Genomic DNA, 23,255 nt, shown 5'->3' on the forward strand with positions numbered 1-23,255 from the left:
ACGCGTGCGGAATCAGGCCGAAGATTAAAATGATGCTGCTGATGATTATCAGAATTCCACGTCATCATTGTTGATTCTTCTTCTTCTTCTGCTGCTGCTGCTGCTGCTGTTGTCGTCGCGTCGTCGAAGCTCGAAGCTGCTGCTGTTGTTACAACGGTCAGCTACGGCGAGTAATTACAGCGAAGTTCGTGAATACCGTGTATTTCACTTCTTCCTCTGTAACTTTCCAAGGAAGAGGATAACTGTGAGAAGGGTATTATGAAGGTTACCAAGCCCAACTGGGTGGAACATACCGGTAAGCCGTTGTTTTCAATGGAGAGTGCTCGCTAATCTTTTTTGGTTGCAGTGGGGGAGAAGAAAGCCAAAACAGCCATCTACAGCATTTCTGTACATCCAGATGGTACCCGATTGGCAACAGGTGGCCTAGGTGCGTGGATTTATTCAATAGTTTGTCTATTCTAATGTGAGGCCTGGTTTCAATTGGTAGACCATAAAGTTAAGATATGGTCGACGCTGCCTATTCTCGACGTGGAAGCAGAGAAGGAAGAAGAAAACCCTAAGCTGTTATGCACGATGTCTTCCCATACCGGTTAATATCGTTTTTAAACTAGTACGACAAGGCAACTTTGCTGATGGAGACGCCAGGATCTGTGCTGTCCGTGAGGTGGGCTCACCACGGAAGATTCCTAGCGACAGGATCAGATGACCAGGTTATTATGATATGGGGTCTTGATCCGTACGTAGAGCCTTTCTTTCACCGATAGAAAGGAAAAAAAAAAAAACGCTGATCAATGCTTCGGGGCCAGTGATGGAGGTGGTCGACTTTGGGGTTCTGACGAAATTAATGTCGAAAATTGGAAGGCTTTAACGCGATTGGTTGGGCATGTAGCAGGTATGAGACTGTCACATCCTCCTTCTCATTTGGCGTTTGACATTAATGTCCTATTTCAGATGTTGTGGATCTAGCTTGGTCAAGGGACGACACCATGTTGGCATCCGTCGGCCTTGACAGTACTGTCTGGATTTGGGATGGCTTGACATTTGGTAGGACTCTTCTACACTTTTTATTTTGATCAAGCTGAAGGATCATTTCTTACAGAACGACTGAGGAAACTTGATTTACATCAGGGATTTGTTAAAGGAGTTTGTTGGGATCCTGTTGGGAATTACCTTGCTACCCAGGCGAGTCTAAATTGCTGCGCAGTTTTATGACAATTCTAACACGTTCATCACTCCTAGTCCGACGACAAGACGGTGAAGATCTGGAACACTGAGGACTGGTCATTAGCTGAAACCATTTCCAAACCGTTCGAGACATCACCGCAAAGCACATTCTTCCGAAGATTGAGCTGGTCGCCTGACGGTGCTTTCATCGCAGCGTCCAATGCTATGAATGGACCAGTGTTTGTTGCTGCGGTGATTGATCGAGAGGGTTGGGCGTCGGATATTTCCTTTGTTGGACACGAAAATACAATCCAAGTGGCTGTGAGTATCCATAACTCCGTAGTGATCTGTGTTGTTCACTCGATTGTCAGGCTTTCAACCCTCGCCTCTTCTTTCCTGAGGGTGAACCTAAAGGAAGAGCGACGGCTTCCAGCATGCTTGCGCTTGGTGCAAACGATTTTAGCATTTCCATCTGGCGAAATACACTTTACAAGCCTTTGGTGGTGTTGAAAGATATTTTCGGAGCCGACTTGATGGACCTCTGCTGGTAAGTCTGAGCACTGCTTGCAATTGAAATGTGACCTAAATTTTATTCCTGTAGGTCAAACGACGGATATGTCTTGTACGGTTCCTCCGTTGATGGCTCAGTGTGTGCTATCCAGTTTGAACCCTCTGAGTTCACCGACCTTGCCGACTTTTCTGCGACCGAACTCGTCCTTCGAGAATACGATTACAAACCCAAACGGGCTCACCAACCTCTTGCGGTTCATTCCTCCGCTGCCTCTATCACCAACGGCTTTGGCCCCTCCACCACTACCTCCACTCATGTCAACGTCTTACAACCTAAAAAGGGCAAAGCCAAACGCCGTGTGGATCTCTCTAATGGTAACATTAACGCTGGCCCTAGTGCAGGTCCAAGCCGCCAAGCTCTTCGACCCCCACCACCAGTTGATCCATTCAGTGGACCTATACAAGGTTTTGCCAGTCCCTCGACGGCCCAAGCGTCAACAGCGAGGATGTTTGAAGATGCGCACCGAGCTTTTGGACCTGGTAGTGGAAGTATATCAGGCACCTCACCTAGAGCTGGGGACAAGAGAAAGGCCAGCGGGTCATATGAGGATCCTACGAGAGGTGTACGAGGGAGGGGCATGCCCGTACAGCAACCAATTCAGCAGTTTGAAGTCCAAATTATCCGAGCACCTATGGTGGCACCTTCTCCCTCGGATGCTGGTCCATCAAAAGCCTATCTCCCGTACCCTCAAGTACAATCAATTTTGCGGGCCCAAGCTATTGGGAATGAAAGTCGTAGTATCTATCTCGAAGCCCGAAATACTTCAGATCCGAAAGGGGAAAATGTGCTTTGCTACTTTGCAGACGGTGAACAGAGGTGGATGGATTATTTGCCGAAAGCGGCTTTGGCGGTTACTGTCACGAAGAATTTTTGTGCGGCGGCTTGCGAGGATGGTAGTCTGAGGGTGTATTCCCCTGCAGGACGATTGTGAGTCACAACCTGTGTCTGATGTGGATCACTCAGTTGATCACGGAACAGGATACTAAACATGAAATTATCGGGCTTGGTGTATGACTTACAAGGGGAAGACAAGATGCTGTTGATTATAACAATGGATTGTCAAGTGCGCGTCATGTAAGCTTTTCTAAGATTCCTTTTGACACATGTAGAAGCTGATAGCCTTGCTAGAAACGTCCGCAACGGCAAAGCATTTTCCCCACCGTCGAGCATCCACCATCTTCTTTTCCCGGGATCATCTTCATTCCATTCTTTTGACATCATTTCATGCACTGTCCGACCTAATGGTGTTCCTGTGATCATCACTTCCGAACCTCAAGCCTTTGCTTACGACGCATCCTTGCATGAATGGAGCACCATTGCCTCCCCCCCTATTGCTGGCATCCAGCCTTTGCCGAGTGGCCCTTCAGGTCCTCTCTCTGTTGTTGATCAGATTGTCGCCAAGTCGGCACCAGTGACGACGACTGAAAAGAGTAATGCACCTTGGATAGAAGAATCATATGTCATGTCACAGTTTGAAATGAAACTTCGAGGGACGGTGCTGTTGGATTCAAAGGAGGAACACAAACACTGGTTACTGGGGTATATGAAATATTTGGGAGATGAGAACTTTGCGGAAAGGGCTGGAGAGGTGATGAAGGACCTCATTGGCCCTGTATACCAGTAAATGACCCCCTCAGCACTATCTATGCGGGCTGACGGCTGCATTTTAGTCAATCGAAACCCACCGGATGGGAACCCAAACTCTTGGGTGTTGATAAGCGTGAAATAGCGGCGGAAGTGTTGGATGTGCTCTCGAAGACATTGCAGGGCAAAAATGTAGCATCGGTGTGGTACGATGTGCTAGATAAGATGAAGGCAGACGAGGGATCCTGGTAGTTGTAGGTCGCTTCCCCCAAAGACTTATCGGCGTGCTGACCATTTGTTAGGTAAAACAATATATGGTATACTCAATGAACACGTTTACATGCATCTTTCTCCTGGCCTTTGTCTTCTTGAAGCTTCTCAATAAAAACAAACCCGTCTCTATCATGCATTTCGCGTTGTAACGCACTGAGATCAGGACAACTGGACACGCCAAAGAATATAAAGGATACTAAAAAATTCTAGCATTGCGTCAGTGGATCTCAGCTCGCGATCGCAGGTTTGCTTATGTAATGATGTTTTATTGTGCCCCCCGTGGTGCGCCTTGTTATCCGACACAACGGCCACGCTGTCCCAAGTGAATGCATGCAATATCAAGATGTAACCGAGCAGATCACCAGCAGTTGACCACCTTGCTGCGCCTTTTTGGAAGAGGAGGCAACGAATAAATGACAAAAGTAAGGGAAGACATGGTTGACGCCCTTTGAGATACTTAGAGGCTTACATAATCATCCGTGCGTTCGGCTTTGCTAACCGTCCTGTCTCCTTCACTCTTGAGGTCATTTCCTCCACTTAGATGACTGATTTATAAGTTGTTTCTTCTCCTATTCCCCTTTCTTTCGATATTCAGGCAGCTGTAGTACATCAGAAAGACAGCTAGCCGTTTTTCATCTCTCGTTCCGTCCACATCACACTTATCCGCACACTCACTATAACGCCACCCTACCCTCCTCCCATTAGCCGCAATTACCATCACACGCAGTAAACGCTCTTATCCTTCCCCGACTCCAGAAGCTCCAGCTACAACTTCCAGAAACGCAAAGAGATCAAAGCGTCTCGCAGACAAGAAAGGGCCTACTCCGGAACCAGAGACAGTAACTGTCGCTTCACCATCCGCTCCAGAGGGGAAGAACGAGGCACCTAAGATGTCGTCTGATGGAGAGAATGAAGATCTCGCCTACGAAGATGATTATGATGTTTTCGACGCCGACGATGTTATGGACGGTGAGTGCTATTTTTTCAGAAGTTTGCGGCAAATGCTGAATAATCCTAGATTCTGCATCTGAGCCGGATGACTTTGATGTGTTGTCTCCCACTATAGAAAGTGAGTGAAGCAGTTTTAAGCACCAACTAATCGAAACAGCTGTACCTTCCAAGAAGCCCTATGATGTCAACTACACTGTCTACGACTTGAAAGAGATCATCGGCATGCAGAAAAAGATGATCGACGAAGTTGCCGCTCTTCTCGTCATTCCAGCCTCTACAGCTGCCGCTCTTCTACGACATTTCAATTGGAATACTGAAAAGCTCCAAGAAGTATTCTGGACAGAACCGGATGCCACGCTCCTTGCTGCCGGTCTCTCCCCACCTTCGTCCCCCTCCACCTCAACTCAACCCCTTCCCGGATCCCAGTCTGGATCATTCGAATGCCCCATCTGCTTTACCGATTACGAAGGTAAATCCGCCCAGCAAGACACTTTTGCTATGGGTTGCGGACATCGATTCTGTAAGACATGTTGGGGTGAGTACTTGACTGGGAAAATTAAGGAGGAAGGTGAGAGTGGGAGGATACAGTGTATGGAGAGCGGGTGTAAGCGGGTTGTCAAGGGTGAAATGGTCAAAGAGCTTGCTGGGGACAAAATATCGGATCGTTATTATAACCTATTGAATGCGGCATTCGTCTCGGATTCTCCAAACCTTAGATGGTGTCCACACCCGGATTGTCCATATATTATTGGCTGCACTCAAGCGCCCCAACGGATGTTGAATCAATTGGTACCGACCGTGGAGTGTGAGTGCGGAAAAGATTTGTGCTTCGGGTGTGGATACGCCGCGAGCCACCGCCCTGTTATTTGCAAAATTGTCAGACTCTGGGAAAAGAAATGTGCAGATGACAGTGAAACCGCCAACTGGCTACAAGCAAACACTAAAGAGTGCACTAAATGTCAATCCACTATTGAAAAGAATGGTGGCTGCAAGTTAGTCAAATTTTGCCGGATTCAGAGGGATACAAGCTAATGAAAATAGCCACATGACTTGTAAAAAGTGCAAATGGGAGTTCTGCTGGGTTTGCATGGGTCCTTGGTCGGAGCACGGCACAAATTGGTACCAATGTAACAGGTTTGACGAGAAGAGTGGTATAGACGCCCGAGACGTGCAGGCCAAGTCTCGTGCAAGCTTGGAACGGTATCTTCACGTGAGTCTCCCATATTTTCTCATTGAAAAGTATTCATGATCACACTCAACAGTACTTCAACCGATGGGCAAACCATGAGCACTCTGCCAAACTCGACACCGAATTTTATGCCAAAACGGAAAAGAAAATGGAACAAATGCAGGATGCAGGCAACCTCTCCTGGATCGAAGTGCAATTTGCGAAACAAGCAGTAGACGCCGTCATCCGGGCGCGAATCACCCTCAAGTGGACTTACTGCATGGCTTTCTAGTAGATCCGCCTTTTGTTTCCAAATATGACAAATTACTGACATTAGCGAATAGTTTAAAAAGAAATAATCAAACGGAATTGTTTGAGGATAATCAACGAGACCTTGAGCGGGCGGTGGAGAATCTGAGTTATCTATTAGAACAGAACATTGGGGAACCGGAATCGATCGCCAAGCTCAGGCATGACGTGACAAATCAGGCGGCATACGTCCAAAAACGGCATGAGATTATGATGGATGATACGTTAAGGGGACATCTCGAGGTGAGTTTCTCTTTTTTCCAGCATAGTGGTGCACAGACACTGACGATTGCTGGGCGATTGTAGCATCGTTGGGAGTTTACTGTAGACGTTTAAGACGCGTTCCATGGGGGCGTGTGAATGATTCAAGAACATGTAGATTTGTAGCAAGTTGAATCTTTCTGAGGATTAGTATTAGGAAATGTACTCCAACTTTCCTCCCCTCTGTCTTCCACCCGGTCCGGACTCTTCGTACAAACGTATTATCTCCTTGTTGATCATAGTGACCTTATACCTTAATCTCTCATGCATGATGGTTTTGGGAACAAGTTTTGACTGGAGAGACGAGGTGCATGGAGAGTGTGATAAGAAGATCATTTCTGGATCGACAACCGCCGCAATGTGAGAAAATACTGAAGATGCATTTTTAAATCACCAGAGATGGGAACTAGACAAGGCTCGCAGGATGTGACCTGGGCGGGCTAGGAATCAGGTTAGATGAACGTGGAACATGAGGTCAAGCTGGAAATCATGAAGATGATTTCTCGTAGAAAACCCTCCTGTAATCTTTGACGACCATTTTCATCGCCTATTCTTGATACATCCGCCCACCATCTTTCATAGGAGACACCTTCCTCTCACAATTGCTAACTATACAATAATGCTCCATATGAAATTCTCCCATGGTCCACTTAAACGCTCATTTCTAAACTACAATGACCGTCCCTCCTTCAGATGCCTTTAGTACGCTACTTTGCTCTGCCTGAAGAGAGGCGGAACCAAAAAAGCCATAGAGACAGCAGAAATATCTTGAGGAAGGACTCGAACAGCCGCAATGATGGCAGGCTCATTGAAGTAATTGATGGATCGCACTACAGAGGGAGTTGGTTGACCTACTCGCATATATATCGCCTCCGTGCAGTAAATGATTACGAGAAAAAACCCTATGACTTACTAACCACCATGGGTAAATACCAAGGGCCAATACAATCAAAATGGTCATGTTTGGGATCTTCCAGAAAGACGGGGGGGGGGGGGGGGGTGTCAAGGCATAACCTTCCGATAATCTCGCCCCATAGAAGATCACAAATATGGGCCAGCAGAGCAGGAAGGGTACCAAGAAGCTAGCTTCTTTCAGCCGTAAGGTGCGCTGAGTAATGCCGAGGACGAGGAAGATAACTGAGGAGAGCATCAAGAAACAGTTTACTATGTAGAGTCTCTTGGATTTATCGCGTGATGGAAGATTTTCAGCAAGATCACCAGCGGTCTTGGGGATGAAGACAAGGGCAGAAACGCCGAAAGGCAGAATGACGATGATCATATCTACAGTAAAATTATATATGTCAGCGATTTAACATCCCCGCAAATAATTAAGGACGTACTCGGAATAACCCTCTCCAACCGGCTTGCTGATAGTGAGCAGTGATGAAGCCGAAGAGACCACCAATGACAAGACCCATGACATTGGCGACAGTGCCGCTAGGCAGGAAATGGTGAGAGCGAGGTTGAGTTCCTGCAACTCAAAGATAGCGATAACTAACCTGAAAGCAGAAGGGATCTGTACCGTTCGATCAACTTACTTTTACCTGTATGAAACGAGATGTGTTTGAGTTTCCGTTTCCCGTATCAACTCCAGTTAGACCGCTCAAGGCGTGGAGGATAAATTTGGAGTATTGCTCCGGTGTGAAAGAATAAACAGCGTATTGAATGCCAAGAGCCTCTTGAATTGAGTTAGTGAAAATTATAATAGCAGAGATAGGCGCCGTATCAAGATACTTCAAGGTTATTAGAATATGTTAAAACATGTCAAATGTATTTACTTACCTGAATGACACTAAATACCAACAATAAGAACCACTTGCGATGTTGACTTAATTAACTTGATTGTGTCGACCTTTTATTTTGGAACTCAACTTGCCCCTCTGATGTGACATCAATGGCTGTTTTGCTAGGGGACGGGGTACCATTTGCTGGGCGGGGGAGAGTCTCAAGGGTGCCGTAAGTCTGGATCCGCTGCAGATCGCTCATTGTTGTTGGTGGATATCATCTGTTGCTAGTGAGAATTCCAGGCAAGTTGTACTAAAGGGTATTATTATGGCTGATGTAAAAAGTCAGAATGTCTATGCGCGGCCTTCAGCCGTTAGGCTTTTATACCCTCACAATCATTCCCTTGACGATAACTGAGCTGAATCAGCTGTAGAAATCTCTGCCGGCTTGATTGAAACTGGTATCAACCAGAGAAGATTATCAAGAGCTACCACCAACTATATTACTGGATTCACTTTCGCTTAAAAGAGAATTCTGTTTGAGAAGTGTGAAGGTGGAGGTCGCGGAGATTCCTTAAAGGTGAATTGAATCCATCAATGAAGGCCTTGCATAAAGTTCCGATGACAGAGCCTTCGCCGACGACAAGAAAGTGAGACCGGCCGTGCCTCTTCTTTGTTTTCTTCATTTGTATTTTGTGCTTTTCACCAACGTGTACGTCACAGTTTTTCCATACAGTTTTGTGGGACTTGCAATGAAGATGACAAGTGACCTCATACATTCTGCTGCCGCCCAGTTCGTCAACGAACTTGCGTAGTTGACCCATTGCTCGACAAGCTACTTTCAATCGCGTGCGTCACTGTATCCAGCCACGCAAAGACGGTTATGTCTGACTGTCTTGAGTCGTACGCCTGGACGCTGATCCAGTCAGATTCAACGCTACCGTAGATAGTATGAAAAGAAGCTGGTATTGACAATCTGAGGCATCTTTAACATCTAGCTTTTTCCTGACGATGTCTGACTTACCTGAGCAAACCAGTCTCGCCAATCCTGATGACTTCTTCCAAAGAATCAAAGTACAGCCCTTTCTTGTGTTCATCAGCAAGTTTTCCATGTAAGTGTCGGGACGCAAGCCTAAGAAGTTGAACCGAAAGGTCGTCAGACACAACTTGTGACAGCTCATCTGGGTTTGCTAGAGGAAAGGAAATGCTTGAAAGGTAGACAATGGTGTTGTAAGGCGCAGAAATATTGATGGTGATAATATAGCTGTGGCAACGATCAGCAACGTTCATTTGAACAATCCAAAGAGAGCACGCGACAACGTACCTGTCATCAATCCCTAATGAATATTCTCCAGTCAGGACTTCCGCACCTCTCTTACCTAGCAAAACCGCCCGCATTTCTTTTATTTCATCCTGTCCATCCTTTAACATTCTCTTTTCCATCCTCGAGTCCAATCCCGCATCACGTAGCGTCCTATCAAATCCATTCAACGTCGAGCTCACCAAACTACACAACTGTCTGAAGCGTAAGGTATCGATGATAGGTAGTAGGATGGACGGTATAGGGGATGCAAAATTTTGGGAAGGTGCGACGAGGTTGATTTTGCGTTGTCTATGAATGTTGAGGAGACTAAGACGGGTGGAGGATACTATGATATCACAGATAGATGATGTAGGTGAGGAAGGCAGAGACCTTGTGTCATACTACGTTGGCATTAGCATTGTACGGCTTTCGCCACGTAGTTGAACCTACAAGCTCAAATGAGAGAATTTTGTCGGCCACAGGGAAAGAGACGCGTTGTGGTTCAGTTTCGTTCTTAGGTATTCTAGCAGCCGCAAAACGAATCTACAAAGCCAGAACGATTAGTAATGCCACAACATGATCATTACTGAACTGACTAACTTCATTGAAAAGATCCTCATCGAAGGCTTCCATCTGCGCAGCCTCCATCATAGCTCGTACGTCTGACTGGTCCTCGACCTTCACAGGGGTTGACGATATTACCGCACCAGAGTCATCTCTGAGAGTAGCTCGAAGCCGCAGATGATGGCGATCTCCAAAAGTTAGGCCGTCTTTCTTCGTTGGGTCCAGGTCGAAACCGGCAAGACATCTTGCACGTGTTCCACTCGGCGCTATCTTGTAGTCAGTGCTATCAGTTGAAGGGGAGTTGGTTGGAAATACCTTCATCGATTGCGTAAGGAATGACCACATCCTTGGCCTTTTCTCCTTCTCCACCGACTCTGCCAAAATCAGGCTTAGGCACCACCGCCCACTGGCCTCTCCCTCCTTCACCCTCTTTCAAATTCCTGATATCTTTCCAAAATCTATCACCAGCATGAGCCATCAACCTCAGCTCTCCTACTGCTCCATCGATTAGCCCCTGACACTCGTTTAATGCGATCCGTTTCGCTTGAAGCAACCGCTCTAGCTCGTATATTTGTGCGTGAGGAGGTTTAATGGGGAAATCAGATGGGGTAGTGGAGAATGTTCCGGGAGGTAGGATGGGTGGCTCTCCGGGGATGGACGGAAGGGTAGTTGGAGCTGGAGGAGCTGGCTTGGCCTTGCCTTTCTTCTGATGGAGTGCGGCAGGAGGCGGAGGAGGCTGGGTAGTGAACGAGGAAGATGATGAAAGTGTTTTGGCGAGCTCAAGGACGAACCAGAGTTCATTGCGAGCATCACTACTGATACTTTAGCGGATACGCAAAGAATCCTGAACATAGTCACTCACTTAAGTTGCAGAAATATCTCGGACCTCAACTTTTCCATTTCTTCATATGTCATCATACTGAACGGATCGCGTTTCTTTTCCTCGTCAACGCCCTCTCCTTGGGGCTTGACTGCGTCCTCATCGGGAGGCAATCTTTCGAGCTTTCGTTCTGTGAGTTCAAGCAAGCCATTCGGGTATTCGTTCCATATTCTTTCCAGCTGCTCCGTGAGCTTTGCGTCAGGTGTTTTGCTAAAAGCTTGTCAGATAGGATATGAATGTGATTGGACGTGATTGCACGTACGTCTCATCATAAGCAATAGTTCCATCTGGATCAATGGATTTCACAGGTTTTTCACCTAGTGCAAGGCGGATAGTGGTTGGGTCGATTGATAGTCGAAGATCTTCAAATACCGTTTTTGGTGAGGATCTTTGCTCCGAAATGCCGTTCATGACGTATCTCTTGTCACTCGCAGTTTATTTAACCAGGTTTCTTTTCGGCCTTGTTGTTTGCGAAGAAATGATATTGAGAAAAGGTGACAAGTGTCGATAGATGGTCAAGTGAATCAATCTGTCTTTCGTTCGTTTGATATTTGTTGTTGCAAACAGCAAACACCGGCAATCATCGTGACGTCGACACTTCCATATTCTCTCCAATATTACACCCTCCATATTGCGATAAACCATGGACGTGGTAAGAAAATAATATTAAAAGTAAGATTATGGACCGGATCTCTTCTGAGGGCGATGAAACAATGCTACTGCATGTATACTTAGTTCCTGATTGCTGTTACTTTTCTACTGATATAGTTTGTTCCTCCTTCCTCTGGGTATTTTACTAGAGGGCGCTTATCCTATCCCCGCATCCCTCTATCACCTCTGCTATCTCTAATCCCGACTCAAGACCTCAGTAGATTCACTCGCAGACCCCCTCTCGCTCCCTCCTCCAGGGAAACTGAAGTCTGAAAATAGCTCGCCACATGGATCGTTCGATGTGTTGTACGTTTGGCCAAATACACCCGGAAGGTCTTGTGGTCGGGGAGGTGGATACCGCTGGAAATTCTGTGAATCGCCTATTTGATCACATAAAGTCAGTAAGGAAAACTTTCATGCAAAGCGGGAGGTACACACCCATGCTAGCCACTCGAGGGACGATCGGAGCTCCAATTTCCTTCCTCTCTAGGCTTCTCCAATCCACACCCGCAAACCACGGATGTCCCATTACATCCTTCGCCCCGCCCCTCAAGTTGCCTAACCTCTTACTTCGATCCGCTGTCAAAAACCCCCTAATGAGATCTTTGGCATAAGGATCGACATGTGAAGGAAATGCAATATCTCCGCGGAGAATCTTTTCGTAGATACCGAGCGGATGATCATCAAAGAAAGGGGGATAACCAGCAAGCATTTCAAAACCGAGGATACCAAGAGCCCACCAGTCGACAGCTTTGCCATGGCCTTGGGAGAGAACGATCTCCGGAGCAAGATATTCCGGAGTACCACATAAAGTGAATGTACGGTCTTGCACCACTTTGGCAAAGCCAAAATCCGCGATGCGGAGGTAGCCGTGACGATCGAGAAGGAGATTTTCGGGTTTAAGATCACGGTAGATAATGTTTTGCGAATGGAGGTATTCAATGGCAAGAACGATAGACGCGAGATAGAACCTGGTGACGTCGGCGGAGAATCGCCCGGCCCGTCGAAGGTGTGAGAAGAGTTCGCCACCTGGAATGTAAGACAAGAGCATATAGACATTGATCTGGTCCTGGTAGGTGGCATGCAGTTCGACGATAAATGGATGTCGTACACGCTCAAGGATAATTCGCTCAGAGTTGATGTGTTCCACTTGCTTTAACCTCACAATTTCTGACTTGCGAAGGACTTTCATGGCGAAATGAGGGAGATGATCATCAGATTTTTGCGTTGTAGAGGGTGACGGTGAGAAAGGATGGCGAGAGCGATAGAGATGGGGGAAAATGGGGTGATATGGCGTCGGTCGATAAGAAGGTCGTTGTCGAACAAGTAAGACTCGTCCAAAGGTCCCAGTACCCAGAGTCTCGACGATTTCCCAATCTTCCAACCTCATTGTGTTCTGAGTCATTCGCGGGGCATAATGCCGACTAGGCTGGGATCGTTGTCCGGGTGCAGGCGTGCCTTCGACAACACCCTCCATTGAGCTCCACTGGGAGGCGGAATCCTCCCAGGACCCGGACGGTGGAGTTGATGCCATTGACGCAGGAGGCGATAACGGTACACCTTGTGCTGGGTGCTGCGAACCAACTGGAACTTGGGCTAGAGTAACCGCCATCAGTACATTTCTCAAAGATCAATTTATTCAAGGCCACTCACTTGGAATCTGACTGCCACTGCCTTCTCCGCGCTTCCCACCCTGTTCACCCACACTAGCTGTCGTCCGCGTCTGAATCCCGATCCTTTGTGTCCCAGAATCCTGTTGTACTTGTTGGCTCTGCAACATTGCAAAGTACGCCGGTGAACCGGGTTGGGATTGCAGTTGGAATTGAGGATGTAGGGGAGGCATACTTCGACCGGCGGCAGGAGATCCACGGTAGCCTGGACGTTCATGAGGTAAAAGCATTGACATCGGATCAAGCTTAAACTTTTTGAGCTTATTTGCGGACGCCGAGGCGCTGCTTGAGGTAGGCATTGAGGAGGATGAAGAGCGAGTGGAGGATGCGCGGGGTGGATCCATTGTGGATGAAGGTCGTCGAGTGGGTATCACTGAATGAATCTTGATGTGATCGTGTAAATTTGTGTTAACTGCCCGGGAATAGAGGAATGTGGATTGTGCTTGATGACTGATGGTGATGGATGTACCTTGATCAGCCGGAACCAGGGCGTAAGGGCGCGAGGTTGACAAGTATCAAATATGAAAGGAAGGATTGTTGCTTGATGGTCGATCACTACTACCCCTAATGACGCATCTGATATTGATTTCAGGCCCACCGGATTCCTACACCCATATGTCGTCGCTAGTGTACCAGCTGTGGCTGTTATCAGGTGCCGTTCGTTTATGTCAGGGTATTATGCGCGTGGGTACATAAAAGAAGCCTCTTCTAGCGTCTAATGTGTCGAATTATGTTGATTGGTTGGTAGAGGTTGGAGTCCGGCTTTCCGAATAAACGCAAGGAAGTGCGATGCAGTGTTTTTCTCTCGGGTGAATCAAATTCCACGCCGGAATGACCGGAGATGGTCGTGGAGTGTCGAGCCCTTCGAGATCTGGGGGTTTTTCGGTGGAACTGGCTCACTCGTGGCTTGCCAGCAGCGAGAGCAGTGGCGAGCTGTGATTCGAGATGAAGTTGCGGTTTGCGGATAGATAGAGAGATAAAGAAATGAGGGATGACAGATGACGGACGACGTCAAAAGAAGAATTCATTAAATCGTGTTGACATCCCTCCGTTTCCCGAGTAATAGTAATGAATAGACTGGGGTTATGGGTTCCTCATTCCTGCGCTTTACGACTAGTCCGTGCCTGAGTTCGAGTTCCACCGAATCTGGTTTTTTCGGCTCAAAATAAAAGCCAGATTAGCTTTTCGTCTCTGGTGATTACAAAACTTTTTAACGGCATTTCTCACCACAACTTACAATTAGGAACGACGATCGTCTCGTTTGTACAGCGAGGTCCCCCTGTCGGCTCGACGGAGGCTCGTCAAGTTACAACTGAGAATTCGGCCATTGCCGCAAACGACCCACATGCATCCACGATTTGTTTATAGTAGGCGAGCATGCCATGGCCAGATACGCGACGTAAAACGATCAGCAGAGTACGTAAAAGGATGTGTTATTGCTTGTGGTTGTTCATTTTTTTTTGTTCTTTTCCTCGTTCTCTTCTTCGAGAAAGAATCATTGGTAGCTGTCAAAGTCCTTCACTTCTTCCGACCCTCCGAGAATCTGAAATTCGTCTCAACCCCCAACTATCTTTCAGACAACCCGAATTTCTGTGAAGGGGAACCGAAGGTTTTTTCTCCTGGAGTTGACCTTCGTTTGAACCTGCGCTCATTATTCTTTCCACCACCACATCTCTTTTTTCCCCTCCTATCTTCTGTCTTCTGCGTGCATTACGCATTTCATTCAACTGCATTTTGATCGTTTTCCCACCCACCCACTCAAAGTTGATCATAAATCAATTTTTGAGGTGTATCTTCACTACTATGTCGCGCATACAGCAGTGAGGTATGGCAAGGAGCAAAGATCGATACAAGGCCGTAGGATCTACTTCATAGCAGTAAGTTTAGTCTTAGTATTTATATCTAGGTTATGGAGTTGTAATTTATGCAATACCTCGGCCAGTGCTGTGACTTCTTCATCATACTTATGGAGTCACAGTGTAAAGTGTTTTTAGGTGAAAGGTGGGGAGGATGAAACGACATCGAGACAGAGCAGAAGAGGAGCCTTATCGTGCTTCGCATGCATCACCCACAGAATATAACTGCCTCAACGTACGCCGGCATGTAAGTCTTCATGAGCCAAAAGAGCAAGCCAAGGAATGACGCGATATCATCTCGATCCAAGAGGAAGCATTCAGGAATTCAGAAGATAGAAGAAGACGACGACCGAAGCCTGAAAGGACGGAAAGAAGAAGAAGGGGTCGGTCACGGAAGCAAAAATGCCTATGAAGAAATGACTTGACCCTTATGTTGCCGAGTGCCACTGCCCAAACACTGAAGCCATGAACTGAAAAGCCTCAGCGTCTAATGAATGGAGGAAATGGAAAGGGGCGTAGTTTAGCATCCAGCGTCGGCAGATCAGAGAACGAACGAAGGCGATCATTCACGACATAAAACGGATTGCTTATTACGCTTAGTTATTTACGCACTACCAGCAGCCAAAAGCTATCGATGTGGCAAAATTAAATAGGGGAAACTAATTAAAATAAGAAAAATAGACCCCGTTGTGATCGAGTCTAAAAAGTCAGGATAAGCAAATATGTAATTTTAAGTTATTATGAGCAGTTACAGGTTAGTGACGTCGACAGGGCCCCCAAGCCTATGGATTCTCATTGACGTCATGGGTGTCAGTCCATCTCTTTGGTCCACGGCCACTTCTTGCGATATACTGGACTACTATCTCGTCCACAGCTTATCTTCTCAACTCATTTTCTCTTTCTATTCAAGTTCAACTTCCTCCAGTATCCATCATGACCCATCCAGGAGCATCAAATCTCCCGACTACTATCTCGAGTTCCGTCACGGGAGCTACAGCTGTAACAGGGGGCTTCGTGCAGGCCGATGATAGCTCCGCCCCGCAGTCAAATTCGGTCGTCGAACCCGGTGGCGGTCTAGCTTCATCACCCAACGTTCCTCAGCCTGGTACTTCAATCAATTCACAAACAGGTAAACCCCACACTGCCGGTCTCACGCGTGCTCAGCTCGAAGCGCAGAAGGCAGGAGAAGTAGCTTTCCAAGGTGGGCAAGGTTTTGCTGGTCCAGGCTTAGGGTCATCACCAAATGTTCCCAAGCCTGGGACGACAATCAATCCTGAGACTGGGAAGCCCCACACGGCTGGCCTTACAAGAGCGGAGCTCTCGGCTAAGAGAGCCGAAGAAGGGGCCGAGCAGGCAACCACCGAATCGGAGCCCCCCTCCACTACCATTCCCACTTCGGTAAAGCCAATAAACACTGAAGCTGGTGAGCCTAATACCGGCAGCCTCCCTTTAGGTGACCTCGAAGGGAAGAAGGCCCAAGCAATCGCTGCTGCTACCCTCTACGCACCTGTTATCCCTGTCGCTTCCAAACCAGCCGCCGAGGTTGACCCTGCAGACACAACTCAAGCGGGGGCCCTCTCAGCCAAAGAGGTCGAAGCTTTCAAGGACAAAGGCGCCGACCTTTTAGATTCTGCCCCACAGACTGAACAGGTCAGGAGGGGAAGCGTCAATAGTGTCGCGGAAGAGAACAAAGTGAGAAGACCTAGTGATGTGAATGGAAGGGAGCAAGCGGCCAGGCAGCTGGCGGGGCTTGTGCCAGATACCATAGAAACTGCTTCTGCTGGATCATCGACTCCTGGTCAGGAACTGCCTGGTGGATGGGGTGGTAAGTTCCTTTTTTTGGTGTCGACCAAATATATTTTCCCGATTTTGACGTCTGTTATTCCAGCAATCAAACCCACTCCTCTTCCTGGATCAGGTCCTAATGCCCCGACTTCACTCTATGAAGATGTCACTGAAGGTCTGGGTAAAATGGGGCAAGCTGCTTTCTCTGTGATCCCTTCCCCAATCAAGGATGCATTCCACGGTCCAGGTTCTCCCAAAGGGCGACGAAGTTCTGCTACTGGATTGATCGATCAGGCAAAGGCGCAAGCTAGTAAGGTAGCAGAAGGATTGCAAGGGACTATTCAGAATACTCAGCGTCAGTCAAGTGGTTTCGCTTTTTGTTCCGATGGCTGATGACGATGAGAAATAGGTCGTGCATCAGCAAACTTTGGTCCCGATGGAACAATACGCAAGCAAGTTATGAACTTTGTGGACGAAGCTTTCCAAAGTACCAAGGACGCTTCTGCGGCCGAATTCGGTTTTATCCACTCCGGCCCACATGGTCGAGTAGCCAGTGAGTCATCCTCATTCATTCGATATTACGAGATCTTATAATCAATGCAGTTGTGCCTCGTGTATCTCATCCCACTGACGAATTTGTCGGCGCTCAGCCTGGAGAACATTCTGATGGTGTCGGTGCTTTGCCTGGAACTGCCAATGAGACTGGCGTGGCTGTCCTCCCTGAGGAGAAGAGTACGACCTTTCCCACTTGGAAGTTGCCGAGCTATTGCGATACTGATACACGTTTGTTCAGAGGTTGATGCTGCAAAGGCCGCCAGCTCTGAAACCAATCAAGGTGTCCGACCCGGCGAAGCTGTGGGCGTAGGTGCTTTAGCTGATGTTCCTGTCGGAGCCGTTGCTGCCTCTCAAGCTGGACCTTCCAACACTCTCCCCCAAGCCAAGCACACAACGACCCACGCCGATCATGTCGCTGGTGGTGAGTCCGTCTTGGAAATCAACTGACAAGGCTGAAAAATACTAATTCCTACGCAGTCGCACCCAGAACTTCCCTTCCTTCTGATGAATTCACCGGCGCTCTTCCCGGAGAACACTCTAGTGGTGTAGGTGCTTTGCCCGGGACAGTGAATGAGGCTGGTGTCGCTGTTCTTCCAGATGAGAAGAGTGAGTCCCATACCTGGGGTTTAAGAAATATGGGATGAGTTGGCTGATTGTGATAGCTCTTAATGCTTCAGCTCCTTCCAGTGCCATCATCGCCAGTATTGCAACTCCTGGCTCATCGACTGCCGTGTCCGCAGAACCTTCGACTTCCGGTGCCGTTGCTCCGGCTAGTATTACGGGTGCGCTCGCCAACTCCTCCTCCAACAGAGACCCGTCAAGTACTACCGTAACCGGAACTTCGACTTCTGCGGATAACTCTTATTCTCTCGCTCCCCCTCTCCCTGCCACTACGCTCGGTCTTGGTGCGGCTCACGGTGCTACAAAACTTGATCCGGATGGTACTCCCACCGCACCCGGTAGCACCACTACTACTACCTTGTCAAGCGCAACCACATCCATCTCTCCTGGCGAAAAGCATTTCGCTAGCGAGACCACCCACGCCCATGAAAGGACAAGTAGCGCTGCCAGCATGACTGCTATTGCTCATGGAAGGGAGGGTAAGCCTCTTGACCGGGAATTAGCGGCGAAAGAGTCGAAAATTGCACCGTCACCCTTGGCAGAGTCTACCGTAGCTGAGGACCGGTCTGTAGTTAATGGCAAGGAAACGGCTGCGGGGGTAACCACCATTGGGCAGAAATCAACCGCTCCGGCTACAAGTCACATTACCTCCCTTACTCCTGGCAAAGAAGACGACGGAGTTGGTCACCCTTCTACGCATAACATCCCCGGAACATCTCGCGAACCGGGGACTTACCCGACGCCCGACAATGCGACGAACACGAAGGCTCCTGCCACTATTGGTGTTGCAGGATCTAAAATAGGCCAGCACAATGTTAAGGGTCCGAATGAACCAGTTGATGGGACTGGAACGGCTGGAGAGGCCGATGCTTTGATTAGCCATGACGATTCAGCCAAACATTCCAATGCCCTTAAGCCTGTCAAGGACAAAATTACCGACCCTCATGATAAGACTTATCCTAGTGACAGGGAGGTTGCCGATGTGCCTGACATCAAAACCACTGGGGAGGATAACACCAAGGCTACAAAATCTCCAGCTGCTCCTGGTATAGAGTCAGCAGCTGAGAAGCTTAAGACAGAAAGGCCGACCACCCCCACCAAGGGGACAGAGACTGGACCTACCATTCCTGTCAAGGGCCACACAGAAGCTGTGGACAAGAAGTCCACGGCAACTGCTGCTGGTACTGGTGCTGCTGCCGTTGGTGGTGCAGGTGCAGCTGGAGCAGGCACTTCCTCTACCATTGCTCCTACTCACAAATCTCAATCCTCAACGGACAACCCCGTATCGCCCACCACCAGTACAGGCTCCGGAACCACCCCCAAGAAGAAGACTGGTTTTATGAAGAAGTTGAAGAATAAGTTGGCGCAGATATGATCAGCACTACAGAGGATACGATAGCACCAATCATTGCGAAGGTTAAGGAGTGTACTCCTAGGGAAGTGAATGAAAGTAATAATACGATATTGTAAACAGTAGAAACAGGAAACCCGAACCAACGTTATGTATTAGCTTCATAAAGATTCCTAGCTCTCTTTATGCCTATTGATATAATCTTTAAACGTCCAGTTTTCTCATACGCTTATATTTATCATTCTATGCAGGAGTCAAAAAAGTAATTATTGCGCTAATACATAAAATAAGTAGTAGCGGTTGGTTGCCGCAAAAAAAGGAAGTGGGCAGAGATTACGGAGGCAAAAAGAGAACAAAAAGTCAAGGCGTCACTGGGGTTCGAACCCAGGTCGTTCGGATAGTTGAAGTACGCGGATTACCACGCTATCCTTCAAAACCGAACGTCCTAACCACTAGACGATGTCGCCCTGTATATTCCCTTTGCAGCTTAGCATTTATCAATCGTAATAAACCGTAACAAGCTACCATTTGACATCGCACTCGCTATCCATAAATATTGGCAAGTTGCTGATGCACAGGAATGTCAGCGAAAGATTACAAGCAGTGTGCTCTTTGTCACTCCAGTCAATTTCGCTACCGCAAGGAAGCTTCCCCAAAACATGCCAGATTTCACCCCCAATTTGCATGCCGCTCATGATCAAATACAGTCTCTTCTGTCGCATATCCACTCCTTTCCAACGGAGCGATTGATGTACCACGCACCCGTACTCGACCGGATCTACCTGCCATCATTGGACTTGAGGAGCGACGATAAGAAAACTGGGCAACCGAGAATATGGAGGCAAGAAGACGTTATGGGTCTCAAAAAGTTCATTGAAGGTATCGAGCATCATGAGCAACATATCCAATCTGTTCGTTGAGACCGTACCTCTTTGAAACTCCTAATTGGAACCCAAGCTGACTTTTATTCGCAGATGATAGACTCTAATATACCTCCCCAAGAAGACCCTTTACCTTCAGTACAAGGCCTGGAGACTTTCTGGAAAGTTGTAATTAGCTGCAAGCCGCCCGTCGTAGGTGTGCGGATGCCAATGGGTAGAGATAAAGGAGGATCTTGGTCGGGAGCTGAGAGTAAAGGACGGAAGGTCCCTGGAAATGGCGGACACAAGGCAAGAAAAGCGAAAGAGATTTGGGTGGACGTCCTTGCCGATGGGGGTAAAGAGTGGATTAGAATATATAGGTGAGTCCTATTCAAGGCCAGAATTATGCATTGATCAGAGTGCTCATTTGATCTAAGCAAAAAGATATCACATTTACTGGCAGAGTTTCGAGAACAAGACTCCTACGTCAACTCTGATTTTAATTCGGACTCGCAGACTGGCTACCACGACGATAACGGTCGCCAACAGTACAACAGCCTGCTTGCAACAGCTCGGGATCTCCGCCGAGCTGCCTCTCGTACACCTCGTATTCCCGGTGCTCCCGTTCCCAAACTGTCTCTCTGGCTTACTCGAATTCCACCAACACCCGAACAGTTACCACCCGAATACCTTGACCCCGAATCTACTATCCCCGAATGGCCCGACAATAGGATCCCGCAAACATTAGCTACGCTAAAAGAATGGGGTGTTACTGTACACCACTTGTCGCCTCCACCTCTATCCCAACTTTCAGGCCACCTTGTGCCAAAAACCCCTCCACCGTCCATGAAGATCAATTTTGATATCACAGCACTCCTCGGACTCTGCTCTGATGTGCTCCATTATCCTTTACCGAAGGACAGTGAGGAAGCTGCGAAGCGTTCCCTTCGTCCCAAAAACCATCTCATTGGCAAAGGATCGGCTGTCAGAGGGCGGGACGGCACTGGAAAGGGCAAGGGGAAAGGACGACGCGAAATGGACGCGGAAGATGAAGAAGACGAAATCCTTAAAGGACAAAGTCAAAACTCCCGAGAATTATACAGATGTATTCTGGAAGAAATGGAGAGGCCATGGGTGGAGGAGTTCAATGCTGTCATGACAGAAGCTTGGGAAGAGCATAAAAAGCTGTATGGGATGACGGGTGATGAGCCGCAGGTGGAATTCTGGGCGACCAAGGAGGCAGCCCAGTACACTTTCGAAGCACTGACATCTGGTCCTGCTCACGGTCTCGGGGAAGAACAGAGAAGGATGAAAAGGATGTTGGGATATGAGAAAGGTGACGTTTTCGAGGGATCGAGATACGAGGGGAAAGAAGGGGTGTTGAAGGGATTCAAAGTGAAGATCTTTGACGCGGAGGCTCTGGATAGTGGGAAGGTGGAGCGGACGGGTTTTCACGTATCTCTCGAAGCAATCAGCAAGGCTTTCCTTGATGAGTATTACACTTCCCTACAACCACCGGACTTGGCCAAGAAATCTCAAGACAAGTTTAAATCTTCCATTCTTCCAAACTTTCTCCAACCCAAAAAGATCTCTGCACCACCTGTTGCGAAGATCACTCTCCCCTTCCCCGTCGTAAGCCTTCACTCGCTCTGCCGTGGTGCTAAAGAAGGTATGACGACGGTCATGATGGGCACTGCTACTTTTAAAGAGGTTTGGGGCCAAAGTCGGTGGAAGGTGCGAGGTTGGGAAAGGGCAGGGTACAATCTGGCGCCGGGTGCGGACAGGGAAAAGGGAAGCGCGGCGGTGATGATTTTTCCTTATAGAGTATTCGGCGAAGGCAAGAGAGTCAGATTTGAAAAAGGGGATTATTCATATCCAAATCCCAGTGCATAAATAACATGTATCGGGGTCAAAGGATATCATATAGCATACAGCATATCAAAATACAATCAAATGCAACAAACATATAAAATCTAACCGTCGAGTCCCAAACCCCATAGCTATAGAACCTTTTCTATTTTATTTAAAGAGGGTCTGAGATTGGTCAGTGATGCCCTCACCAAAGATGGAGAACTTACCATCACTATCTTCTGAAGGATTTTTATAGCCCGGACTGGTAGGCTCTTCTTTAACCTGCATTGTTATGTCCATTTGCTGCTTGGTGTTATTACTTTGACGTCCGCGCCGTTTACTATTGAATGGTACTCGGCTTGAAGCGGGAGTGGCTATTTGTGACGATGTCTTCTCAAAAATCAGCACGACGACATAGGATTTGAAGGACGTCGATTCTACCTCTGTATAGTTACTATCTGCTAAAGGATCAGCCAAGGCTTTCCGCCTGCCGCCCTTGGGCACAAAGGCATCTTCTTCATCGCTTTCCGATTCTGCCAACCATTTTCTCTTCTTCGCAGCTTCACGCATCGGCCGTCGCAGAGGTGAAGACGGCTCAATAGGGGGTGAGGGGGGCGAGGTGGGGGATTGTAGGCGGGGTTTCCTGCTGAGGCGGCCTGTGGATGCAGAGGCGTTGGGCTTAACCTTCGCTACCGGCGTCAAGTCTTTCAGTAACGGTAGAAGACCTTTCTTCGATTTTGCTTGAGACAGAGTTCGAGAGCTCCCGCCAATCTGATAATTGGTCCGCTCCATTAAACCTTCCAACGATCCTCGCAATTCCCAGAACCGCTCTTCCCATAGCTCTCTCTGATTTCGCTCATGGTCTCTTTCCCTCACAGCTGCATCCTTGTCCCTTTCCGCGCTTTCCATGTTCTCCTTGGCCGTTTCCAGCTCCTCTTCCCACACGTCTCGCTCTTCCTCCAACATTTTTATTCTTTTCTCAGCATCCTCCAAAGCATCTTCGGTCCCAGCTAGCCTCGTTTCCGCCTTTCTCAGAATATTGTTCTCTGATTCGAGTTCTGCTATGCGAAGCTTGTACTCAGTATTAGTCTGCAGGATGCCCTTGTTGAGGAATGTGGCGAGTTCGAGTTCGTGCGTTGCGGTGGAGAGTTGAGATTCGAGAGAAGAGATTGTAGAGCGGGACATTATCCTTGTATTTCCTCCGACAATCCCAATCCCCCGGCTGACGAGATGTGGTGATACAAATATTGTAAAAGTAAGATCAACAATCACGTTTTTACGCGGGGGGACAAAAAGGTCAGAC

General features: G+C 47.9%; 8 protein-coding genes and 1 non-coding gene across 11 annotated transcripts; 4 read left to right on the forward strand and 5 right to left on the reverse strand.

The window, feature by feature from the left end:
- The first annotated feature begins 109 nt into the window (after window positions 1–109).
- On the forward strand, window positions 110–3,740 carry CNI02950 (transcription corepressor, putative). 2 transcript variants are annotated; one of them, XM_572650.2, is made up of 14 exons: window positions 110–295; window positions 347–427; window positions 488–589; window positions 646–736; window positions 807–892; window positions 952–1,044; window positions 1,100–1,182; window positions 1,240–1,485; window positions 1,536–1,711; window positions 1,766–2,662; window positions 2,714–2,809; window positions 2,864–3,355; window positions 3,406–3,573; window positions 3,622–3,740. In XM_572650.2, the coding sequence occupies exons 1-13, from the start codon at window positions 259–261 to the stop codon at window positions 3,569–3,571; spliced, it is 2,646 nt and encodes an 881-aa protein (XP_572650.1). In that variant the 5' UTR covers window positions 110–258; the 3' UTR covers window positions 3,572–3,573; window positions 3,622–3,740. The 2 variants fall into 2 exon arrangements, with proteins under 2 accessions (XP_572650.1, XP_572649.1); XM_572649.2 differs by having other exon boundaries at window positions 2,864–3,573.
- A 399-nt stretch (window positions 3,741–4,139) lies between these two features.
- CNI02960 (conserved hypothetical protein) lies at window positions 4,140–6,561 on the forward strand. The gene is made up of 7 exons (XM_572912.2): window positions 4,140–4,561; window positions 4,611–4,661; window positions 4,701–5,535; window positions 5,585–5,753; window positions 5,806–6,002; window positions 6,056–6,263; window positions 6,327–6,561. Exons 1-7 carry the CDS (start codon window positions 4,483–4,485, stop codon window positions 6,354–6,356), a joined length of 1,569 nt encoding a protein of 522 aa, XP_572912.1. The 5' UTR covers window positions 4,140–4,482; the 3' UTR covers window positions 6,357–6,561.
- Window positions 6,562–6,818: 257 nt separating this feature from the next.
- CNI02965 (hypothetical protein) lies at window positions 6,819–8,563 on the reverse strand. Of its 2 annotated transcripts, XM_024658740.1 has the most exons (5): window positions 8,400–8,563; window positions 8,064–8,337; window positions 7,621–8,014; window positions 7,195–7,562; window positions 6,819–7,111 (listed from the first exon to the last, which is right to left on the reverse strand). In XM_024658740.1, exons 3-5 carry the CDS (start codon window positions 7,697–7,699, stop codon window positions 6,989–6,991), a joined length of 570 nt encoding a protein of 189 aa, XP_024514411.1. In that variant the 5' UTR covers window positions 7,700–8,014; window positions 8,064–8,337; window positions 8,400–8,563; the 3' UTR covers window positions 6,819–6,988. The 2 variants fall into 2 exon arrangements, with proteins under 2 accessions (XP_024514411.1, XP_024514412.1); XM_024658741.1 differs by lacking the exons at window positions 8,064–8,337; window positions 8,400–8,563 and having other exon boundaries at window positions 7,621–8,042.
- A 221-nt stretch (window positions 8,564–8,784) lies between these two features.
- CNI02970 (expressed protein) lies at window positions 8,785–11,246 on the reverse strand. Its single transcript, XM_572937.1, has 8 exons — window positions 11,015–11,246; window positions 10,735–10,962; window positions 10,188–10,684; window positions 9,909–10,138; window positions 9,759–9,851; window positions 9,330–9,709; window positions 9,030–9,269; window positions 8,785–8,981 (listed from the first exon to the last, which is right to left on the reverse strand). The coding sequence occupies exons 1-8, from the start codon at window positions 11,161–11,163 to the stop codon at window positions 8,804–8,806; spliced, it is 1,995 nt and encodes a 664-aa protein (XP_572937.1). The 5' UTR covers window positions 11,164–11,246; the 3' UTR covers window positions 8,785–8,803.
- Window positions 11,247–11,454: 208 nt separating this feature from the next.
- Window positions 11,455–14,075, reverse strand: CNI02980 (protein serine/threonine kinase, putative). Its single transcript, XM_572865.2, has 3 exons — window positions 13,057–14,075; window positions 11,842–12,999; window positions 11,455–11,783 (listed from the first exon to the last, which is right to left on the reverse strand). Exons 1-3 carry the CDS (start codon window positions 13,415–13,417, stop codon window positions 11,599–11,601), a joined length of 1,704 nt encoding a protein of 567 aa, XP_572865.1. The 5' UTR covers window positions 13,418–14,075; the 3' UTR covers window positions 11,455–11,598.
- Window positions 14,076–15,803: 1,728 nt separating this feature from the next.
- CNI02990 (conserved hypothetical protein) lies at window positions 15,804–19,450 on the forward strand. The gene is made up of 7 exons (XM_024657851.1): window positions 15,804–16,754; window positions 16,818–17,069; window positions 17,124–17,267; window positions 17,318–17,446; window positions 17,508–17,690; window positions 17,747–17,875; window positions 17,932–19,450. Exons 1-7 carry the CDS (start codon window positions 15,863–15,865, stop codon window positions 19,263–19,265), a joined length of 3,063 nt encoding a protein of 1,020 aa, XP_024513578.1. The 5' UTR covers window positions 15,804–15,862; the 3' UTR covers window positions 19,266–19,450.
- A 154-nt stretch (window positions 19,451–19,604) lies between these two features.
- Window positions 19,605–19,708, reverse strand: CNI03000. The gene has a single exon. It is a non-coding gene; the product is annotated as a tRNA-Gln (tRNA).
- A 119-nt stretch (window positions 19,709–19,827) lies between these two features.
- CNI03010 (hypothetical protein) lies at window positions 19,828–22,057 on the forward strand. The gene is made up of 3 exons (XM_572913.2): window positions 19,828–20,152; window positions 20,216–20,481; window positions 20,539–22,057. Exons 1-3 carry the CDS (start codon window positions 19,901–19,903, stop codon window positions 21,992–21,994), a joined length of 1,974 nt encoding a protein of 657 aa, XP_572913.1. The 5' UTR covers window positions 19,828–19,900; the 3' UTR covers window positions 21,995–22,057.
- CNI03020 (hypothetical protein) lies at window positions 21,987–23,217 on the reverse strand. The gene is made up of 3 exons (XM_024657852.1): window positions 22,394–23,217; window positions 22,180–22,342; window positions 21,987–22,135 (listed from the first exon to the last, which is right to left on the reverse strand). Exons 1-3 carry the CDS (start codon window positions 23,135–23,137, stop codon window positions 22,125–22,127), a joined length of 918 nt encoding a protein of 305 aa, XP_024513462.1. The 5' UTR covers window positions 23,138–23,217; the 3' UTR covers window positions 21,987–22,124.
- Window positions 23,218–23,255: the final 38 nt, after the last annotated feature.

The sequence above is a fragment of the Cryptococcus neoformans genome (assembly GCF_000091045.1).
Source record: "Cryptococcus neoformans var. neoformans JEC21 chromosome 9 sequence".
Classification (NCBI taxonomy): Eukaryota; Fungi; Basidiomycota; class Tremellomycetes; order Tremellales; family Cryptococcaceae; genus Cryptococcus; species Cryptococcus deneoformans.